At 40.2% G+C, this 9,094-nt stretch overlaps 1 protein-coding gene across 4 annotated transcripts; it reads left to right on the top strand.

The window, feature by feature from the left end:
- Window positions 1-1,022: 1,022 nt before the first annotated feature.
- Window positions 1,023-7,939, top strand: LOC118941147 (uncharacterized). Of its 4 annotated transcripts, XM_090208487.1 has the most exons (3): window positions 1,023-1,358; window positions 3,418-3,557; window positions 5,338-7,939. In XM_090208487.1, the coding sequence occupies exon 3, from the start codon at window positions 5,418-5,420 to the stop codon at window positions 6,450-6,452; it is 1,035 nt and encodes a 344-aa protein (XP_090064613.1). In that variant the 5' UTR covers window positions 1,023-1,358; window positions 3,418-3,557; window positions 5,338-5,417; the 3' UTR covers window positions 6,453-7,939. The 4 variants fall into 4 exon arrangements, with proteins under 4 accessions (XP_090064613.1, XP_090064612.1, XP_090064611.1 ...); XM_090208486.1 differs by lacking the exon at window positions 1,023-1,358 and having other exon boundaries at window positions 3,214-3,557; XM_090208485.1 differs by lacking the exons at window positions 1,023-1,358; window positions 3,418-3,557 and adding an exon at window positions 3,998-4,187.
- Window positions 7,940-9,094: the final 1,155 nt, after the last annotated feature.

The raw sequence follows: 9,094 nt of genomic DNA, 5'->3' as shown, positions 1-9,094 counted from the left end.
AAAGTGCACTACTTTTGACCAAAGCCCCATGGACCCTGGTCAAAAGTAATGCACTATAAGGGGAATATGGTGCCATTTGGGACTGTACCATAATCATAGTTGTTTTCTTTCACTTGGTTCATTGCATACTTCACCTTGTGGAGTCAAGACGGTACCTGTAAACTTCCAATCCATCATCCTTAAGATTTCTCTTAGAAGATGTATGGTTATTCACTATTGTGATGGTTTTGTTTGCCAGTATCATCCTTGTAATTCACTCAACATCACTCCTCACAGTTCTTTTTAAGACTTTTTATGTCAGCTCTTTTTACTTGTTTTTTATCACTTGGCTTTCATCTGAAGTGGATGGCTTGGTTTCACAGACTCTGGGTGATGTTGTGTGTAAATGTTCAGATTGTATGTTAAACATGTCTTCATCTAGTCTGGTATTTGTTTATTTAATTAAGTATGTGCTGGACCATGATATCAACAGTTCATATTGCATTACAACTTCGTAAATTCTGTAAATAAAAATAGTAATTGAGGTACACAACAGAATCTATCATTTGTATGAATTCATGTTCCTGTGACCAAAGCTTGTTAGTTTCATGTTTTCAACTTGGTCTCTCAACTTGGTCTGTTGCTTGGATTAATACAATGTTCTTCAAGATGCAGTTAGAACTATAGAGATACATACCGTAAGTTTTACCTATGTATTTATCTCTGTGATCAGAAACAGGTCTGTGAAACCTCCCCAACGTTCATTTGAGGGTAATGTGAATTTCTGTTTTTTTAGAGAGAGCAAATATTTAGAAAGTTTCATGTAATAAAGTGAAATGTCAAACTTTGTTTTTGATGTTTTTTTAATCTCAATAAAACCTCAAATATGACTTGCTTTGTCTTTATTTTGTATTATTGTAAAGCTTAAAAGCAGAATGTGGTGAATAAATGGAAGATTTGATAGAAACATTTATTCCTGGCTGGTCAGGATCAAAAAGTCAGTGGTGGAATGTTCACACCGTTTATTGGACCGAGCTCAATCCATAAGTAATACTGACGTCTGCAGAGTCTGACTCTCAGCCGAGTTCCCCGACTCTACCCAGCGTTTATTGACAAGATTATTCCCGTCATTCTTAGTTTAGCTAAATGGTATAGTCGTTGTGCATTCTCAATGGACATTTGGGTCTTTTCGTAAATTCGCTCTGGCTATCTACAGTACTCTGATTTCAGAGCACTCTCCTCTGAGTGTAATGAATTTATGAGCGCTCAACCCCCATTGAATATGGCTGGTGTCAGTAAACTTCAGCAAAAGAGCGTAATTTACAGTCACAGTTACAGTCACCAACGCTCTGGAAAACTGCCTAACCAGCTCTGCTAGGGTGAGTAAAATGGTCAGTGGTCTCATTTGTGTCTGGAAGTAGCTAGCAAGCTAGCCAACGTTAGCTTGGGTGCTTGACTGCCAGAAGATCAGAAAGCCAAAGGCTGGAGTGTCCAGTGTGCGCTCCGAGAATGAAAGCTCTGAATTTACAAACAGACAATCTGACTACACTCTGAATTTACAAGCGCACTCTGGCACTCCAGATTGAATTTAAGAACACACCCAAAGTTGTAAAATGTTTAGCTAGTCATTTGTTATGCTAACTAGCTAGCAAGAGGTTGCATAGCAACAGCATCAACTTCCGGTAGACAAGTGAAGAGACAGTACGCTCAACTGAAAGCATACTGTTCGTGTACAGTATACTAAAATTAACTATGTAGTATATACTCATTAAGTGTGCAGTATACGTATGTTAGTATGGGTATTCGCACGCAGCTCTGGTTGCCTCTGCCAGGAGGCTGAAACTTGGCTGCAAGTGGCTCTTCCAGCAAGACACTAACCCCAAGAACACATAATCTACAAATAAATGATTAATTGACCACAAAACCAATACTTTGCAATGGCCATCTCAGTCTCTTGACTTGAACCCCATTGAAAACCTGTGGTTTGAATTGAAGAGGGCAGTCCATATTCACAGACAAAGGATATCAAGGATCTGGAAAGATTCTGAATGGAGGAATGGTCTAAGATCCCTCCCGATGTGTTCTCCAATCTCATAAAACATTTTAGAAAAAGGCTCAGTGTCATTATCCTCGCAAGGTGAGGTATTGAAAACAGGGATGACAATTTTGACCCCTATCTTTAAAAATATATATATTACTTGTTAAACAAAATGTATTTCTCTGAACAATAAAATAACAATTTTCCAATGTTTTTTAGCATACAATAGCTCAGTATTTTTAAATTTTATTTTATAGTCTTTTTTTGCTCATCTTTATCAAGTGTGCCAATAATTTTGGACCTAACGGTACGTATCAAAATAATTTGCTGAAAACAAAAATAAATTACATAAAAATAAATCTCTTGTGCCATAAATTGTGCTACTATATTGTACACAAATGAATTGAATAAATTAAAATTAGTCTCTAATTACTCTTATTTTCTCTAACTCACAAACTAATTCTAAAATCTTTAAAGAGAGCAAGGTATTTTGTTTCATTTCAAAAAAGCATAACATTTTATAAAAGCAGAATATTTCAGTCACCTTACATTATTCAGCCTTGCAGGGAGCTTGGTGGTTTTCCTGGCCCTCTGCTAGTGGTGGTGCATCCTGGGACAGTTGATATTGATTGTGCCATTTGCTGAGGAGACAGACTGAGACACATTAGTACCCAGCTCACCCCTGCTGAAAAACACATTAACTGGGAGCCCTGTCTCGTAACCATGGCAAAGCATGCAGGGAGCAGGTAGGGGTATTAGGGGGCAGCGGGTTCAACACACAGTCTCTCTGGGATTGTCTCTCAAGCTCTCTCCCTGTTTTTCTCCAAATCCCACACAGAGGCACGTACAGGGTCATGCACATGCGCACACACACACATACAATTTGTATATATTTTTCTTATTCAGGCTGCTTCCATCACTCATGTTACCACATACCTCTTATCTCCCTTAATCTCCATACATCAATCTTTTTCCTGTCTATGGAGACATGAGAACAAAATATAGAGGTAGCGAAAATAAAGGGGTAGCAAAGTTGTGCGAAAATAACAAAAGTAGTGCTTGATATACTGTATATTTTCACTATGCCATATTATTTTATACAGAAGCTGTAAAAGTTCTCAGCTATACTGTAGTGATCCTCCCTAATGAGCCACCTTGCAATTCCCACCAAGTGGGTTAACCCTATTGGCGTGATGCGTGGGGGGCTTGCTTTTCACGCCAGTGACACCTGTTCGCGACCCACCCACTTAGGGCATTTAAAAGGGTTGAGGGTTCAAATGCTGCTCCTGAGTAGTCCATGGTGGTGGATAGGCATTCACTGAAGGCTGCAGGGGTTACCGTTCAATGGCAGAACCCAGATATGTTAAAGGTACAGAAGGTGGACTTTGTGGCCTTTATAGCTATGGTGATTAATGGCACTGCCAAGGTGGAGAGGAAGTCCTGGAAAATAGACATTGTTGTGGATGCGACGGAATGTTTCCTGGGACTGAAAGACTTCTTGGCAGAGGAGTTGCATGGAGTATTGTCACAAGCCTCTCAGGTGAGAATTAAACATGAATACATTATTTAACCTTTATTTAACTAGGATAGTCAGAAGAAGGGAGATATGGGGATTTGAAGGATAGAAGAAGTGGGTGTTTGGGGGTTTTGGTTTTGTCAATGTGGTTTTTATTGTTTTATTTTGGGTGGATTTGTTTTCCCTATCATGTTTTATTTTTACCTTGTTTTTTTCAACGTCGTCCAGTTGGTGGCGGTAATTCATCTTTTGGTGTTGTAGCATGTCCAGATCATCCAGAAGAAGCCCAAGCGTTTTCCCAGGCTTTCAAAGGAAATCAATCAGAGATATGATGCTATTATGCTTCTTTTTTTTATTTTATAATAATTGCTCAAGGAAATAACTCTCCACAAGGGTCATCAGTGTCTTGTGAAAGAACAGGGGTCATAGACAACATCTTATTTATTTCAGGGAGCGGAAATTAAAAACGTTGTTCCACTTCCCCTTTAGTCGATAGAAAATCAGCTTTCACCCGCCACAACGTCTGGTTGAAATTCAAATCGCTAGCTAGCTAAACAATTACAACAAAGGCCGATTAAACATCTGGCGACTTTCATGACAAACGATATCTGATAGAAGTGTAGACAGCACCAGCTACGCAAGGATTGTACCAATGTGAGGCGTGTGCTATTTTCATTAAACTAGTTTAGCCTGCTTGAGATCCGGGGCTGTCGTAAGTGATCGAGCTAATGCTAGCTTTGTAAAGATAATTAGCTAGCTACGTAGTATGCTACGTAGTTTGCTAGCTTACTTTAAAGTTAATTTACTTCGGTAGCTAGTTCACCCCGGTCGTAGAAGATGAATGTGATGTTACTTCGAACATCTGGTAAAGTTGGCTAACTAGCTACTAGTAACCAAAACAGCCACTGAATCAGGATACTAGCTAGCTAGATTTCAGTGTCGCGTCAATGCATCAACTTTAGTTTACTTATGGAGGAGACTGTCATATCATATTTTGTTTATTGTGCACCTTTCCATATACATAATTGCAACGTGACCTATCACAGAATGAAGAAACTGCAATTAGTAAACAATCTGTTTACAATGTGGATATTACAAGACACGTTAGGCTGGACACATTCCATTTTTAACAATACTTTTTCTGATAAAACTAGTTCATTGCATCCGCCATGGAGCCCAGTTTCATAATATTACAAATATGTCCCAGCTGTCTGCCGTAGTTTTGAAGTAATCACGAAAAAAACAGGCCTTATTTTGGGGCATTTTTCCCGCTCCTAATAGTTCTATTGAGCACCGTGGCACCAACTCGCCTTCCGACCGTTCTACTCACATTGTTCTAAGTCACGCCTCCTGCTTCGCTGTTGTTGGCAATGCCCACGTTGGTAGTTAAAATGTACACCACAACACATTACTCATGGAACTACTTCCGTGTTATGCAGACATACTCACACTTGGCACCATCGAGGTGCGGATGTTTACTTTCTACACAAGTTATTTTTCAGTTTCGTCCTAAGAACAGATTGTAGTGGTAAAATAAAAAGGGATACATAAATGGAATTATAAGCGTCACTCCATTCAGAAGAGACCCTGCGAATGTTCAATTCCATTCATATGCTAGTGTTCCAGCTTAGCTAACGTTCTTTTGCCATGTTTCATCCTTGGGGGAATTTTGACTCATTCTATTGTCCAGCCTAGACATGCTAGCTACACTTTCTCGTACCCATGTATGCCAGTTTTATGAAGGGGTGCGTGCACAAAGAACATTTTGTTTTGTATTGTAACCTTCTCAATATGACCTTTACAGTGGGAAGCCCTAAGTAGGTCACAAGACCTCCTAGGAAGTGAGCTGGAAGGAAAGAAAGGAGCCAGGTTGCAAGAAAACAGATGAAAGAAGGGGCAACAATGTCGGAAGAAGGGGCAACAATGTCGGATGAAGGGGCAACAATGTCGGATGAAGGGGCAACAATGTCGGATGAAGGGGCAACGGCTTCGAAAGAAGGGGCAATGGATGCCACTGGTAGTGAAGAGGAGTCCGATGCCTTGTCTAATGGCAGCCCCATACCACCTAAGAGGGGAAGGGGTAGGCCCAAAGGATCAGGCTCCAAGAAACCTAAGATACTGAGGGTACTAGACAAGCAGCCACGGGGCAGGCCACGTAAAGTGGTTGACCCTAATGCTGTTTCAGCAGAGCGTGGCCGGCCCAAAAAAGTTCAGCAAAAAAAAAAATTGGGTAGGCCGAGGAAGTACCTGTCACCCGAGGAGGAAGAGGAGAGAAAGATACTGAAAAGCCAACCTAGAGTGTGGAAGCCGCTCGGAAGGCCGCGCATCCACCCCCGCAGGGATCCCCCCGCCACACCCACCTCTGCCGAGCCACGGAGAAGAGGCCGTCCACTCAAGGCATCAACAGATAGAGGTGCCAACTTACAGACGAACCCACCTCCAACTTCTAAAGTTTCAAAGCCCCCCGCTAAAGATGATTCCCCGCGAAAGAGTGGCCGCCCCTTAGGCTCCTTCAAAGCCAAGAGAGCAGCAGAGACGGATAGGTCCAACAGTTCACCCTCAGCCAAACAGGGTTGCACTGTTTCTCCAATAGTAAGGCTTTACCGCCGCTCCAACGGTAAAGCAAATGTGTTCGATGAAGCTGCCTTCCAAGCCCAGAGGCAAAAAGGCAAGAGAAAGTCTGTGAACGCTGATTATACAGCGTATGATTCAGAGGAGGAAAATGAAGATACACAGAGAAATGAGGATGAAGTCTTTTCTCTAGTAGAAGATGACAAAGAAGAGGAAATTAAACCACGCGATGGTCATGGCAAGGCTAGTAAACCTGGTAAGGTAGTGGCAGCTATTAAGAAAAAAGAAGTGGTTGTTCCTAAGAGGGGGGGCAGAAAGCCTGGCTCAATCAAAAAGGTTGTAAAGTAAAAGGAACCTGGGCGGAGCAGACTGAACGAGTATCAGTAGCATCTTGTAAGATGTTTTTTTAACATTTTATTATCTCTTACCCAGCTCTTTCTTGCTTTCTCAACTAACCTATGTGTCTGTTTGCTCTTGCTGTTATTTTTTATGGTTTGATGCCTTCGTGGAAACCTTGTGGAAAAGAAAAGTACTTTTTGTACTTCCTTGGTCATCTATAGCTTGAATGATGTGAAGACAATTTCATTGACAGTTGTTAATCTTGTATTATTCTGTTCAGACTTATCCCATTTAGATTTTTTCACTGGTACTGTCATTGATACAGTTTCTAATTCCATACACATCCTATAGTTGATGATATTCTCATTGAGGTTTGTTAATCTTGTATTGGTCTGTGCAGATTTGTCCAAATAAGCTCAAATGGTTTAAATCAATTGAATTAGTTAAGTATTTTGTTTTTTGTTTTTTATCTCTCCGTAAGCTCTGTAGTTTTCGAATTGCTAATGTCTTCTAATTTTATTTGCCTGAATTGCCAAAGCTTTGAATGTAACAACTTCCCCGTCCCAGCTATCTTTGTTTCGATATAGATGTTGTTAGTATCACTATCATGGCACCCTTTTACCTATAAAGTGCACTACTTTTGACCAAAGCCCCATGGACCCTGGTCAAAAGTAATGCACTATAAGGGGAATATGGTGCCATTTGGGACTGTACCATAATCATAGTTGTTTTCTTTCACTTGGTTCATTGCATACTTCACCTTGTGGAGTCAAGACGGTACCTGTAAACTTCCAATCCATCATCCTTAAGATTTCTCTTAGAAGATGTATGGTTATTCACTATTGTGATGGTTTTGTTTGCCAGTATCATCCTTGTAATTCACTCAACATCACTCCTCACAGTTCTTTTTAAGACTTTTTATGTCAGCTCTTTTTACTTGTTTTTTATCACTTGGCTTTCATCTGAAGTGGATGGCTTGGTTTCACAGACTCTGGGTGATGTTGTGTGTAAATGTTCAGATTGTATGTTAAACATGTCTTCATCTAGTCTGGTATTTGTTTATTTAATTAAGTATGTGCTGGACCATGATATCAACAGTTCATATTGCATTACAACTTCGTAAATTCTGTAATATAAAAATAGTAATTGAGGTACACAACAGAATCTATAATTTGTATGAATTCATGTTCCTGTGACCAAAGCTTGTTAGTTTCATGTTTTCAACTTGGTCTCTCAACTTGGTCTGTTGCTTGGATTAATACAATGTTCTTCAAGATGCAGTTAGAACTATAGAGATACATACCGTAAGTTTTACCTATGTATTTATCTCTGTGATCAGAAACAGGTCTGTGAAACCTCCCCAACGTTCATTTGAGGGTAATGTGAATTTCTGTTTTTTTAGAGAGAGCAAATATTTAGAAAGTTTCATGTAATAAAGTGAAATGTCAAACTTTGTTTTTGATGTTTTTTTAATCTCAATAAAACCTCAAATATGACTTGCTTTGTCTTTATTTTGTATTATTGTAAAGCTTAAAAGCAGAATGTGGTGAATAAATGGAAGATTTGATAGAAACATTTATTCCTGGCTGGTCAGGATCAAAAAGTCAGTGGTGGAATGTTCACACCGTTTATTGGACCGAGCTCAATCCATAAGTAATACTGACGTCTGCAGAGTCTGACTCTCAGCCGAGTTCCCCGACTCTACCCAGCGTTTATTGACAAGATTATTCCCGTCATTCTTAGTTTAGCTAAATGGTATAGTCGTTGTGCATTCTCAATGGACATTTGGGTCTTTTCGTAAATTCGCTCTGGCTATCTACAGTACTCTGATTTCAGAGCACTCTCCTCTGAGTGTAATGAATTTATGAGCGCTCAACCCCCATTGAATATGGCTGGTGTCAGTAAACTTCAGCAAAAGAGCGTAATTTACAGTCACAGTTACAGTCACCAACGCTCTGGAAAACTGCCTAACCAGCTCTGCTAGGGTGAGTAAAATGGTCAGTGGTCTCATTTGTGTCTGGAAGTAGCTAGCAAGCTAGCCAACGTTAGCTTGGGTGCTTGACTGCCAGAAGATCAGAAAGCCAAAGGCTGGAGTGTCCAGTGTGCGCTCCGAGAATGAAAGCTCTGAATTTACAAACAGACAATCTGACTACACTCTGAATTTACAAGCGCACTCTGGCACTCCAGATTGAATTTAAGAACACACCCAAAGTTGTAAAATGTTTAGCTAGTCATTTGTTATGCTAACTAGCTAGCAAGAGGTTGCATAGCAACAGCATCAACTTCCGGTAGACAAGTGAAGAGACAGTACGCTCAACTGAAAGCATACTGTTCGTGTACAGTATACTAAAATTAACTATGTAGTATATACTCATTAAGTGTGCAGTATACGTATGTTAGTATGGGTATTCGCACGCAGCTCTGGTTGCCTCTGCCAGGAGGCTGAAACTTGGCTGCAAGTGGCTCTTCCAGCAAGACACTAACCCCAAGAACACATAATCTACAAATAAATGATTAATTGACCACAAAACCAATACTTTGCAATGGCCATCTCAGTCTCTTGACTTGAACCCCATTGAAAACCTGTGGTTTGAATTGAAGAGGGCAGTCCATATTCACAGACAAAGGATATCAAGGATCTGGAAAGATTC

This window comes from Oncorhynchus mykiss, chromosome 18 (genome assembly GCF_057628025.1).
Source record: "Oncorhynchus mykiss isolate SJ-2025 chromosome 18, ASM5762802v1, whole genome shotgun sequence".
Lineage (NCBI taxonomy): Eukaryota > Metazoa > Chordata > Actinopteri > Salmoniformes > Salmonidae > Oncorhynchus > Oncorhynchus mykiss.
This window is presented reverse-complemented; position numbering and strand designations above follow the sequence as displayed.

Coding starts and splice junctions, on each gene's coding strand:
- LOC118941147 (XM_090208487.1), top strand. CDS start 5,418: ATGAAAGAAGGGGCAACAATGTCGGAAGAAGGGGCAACAATGTCGGAT.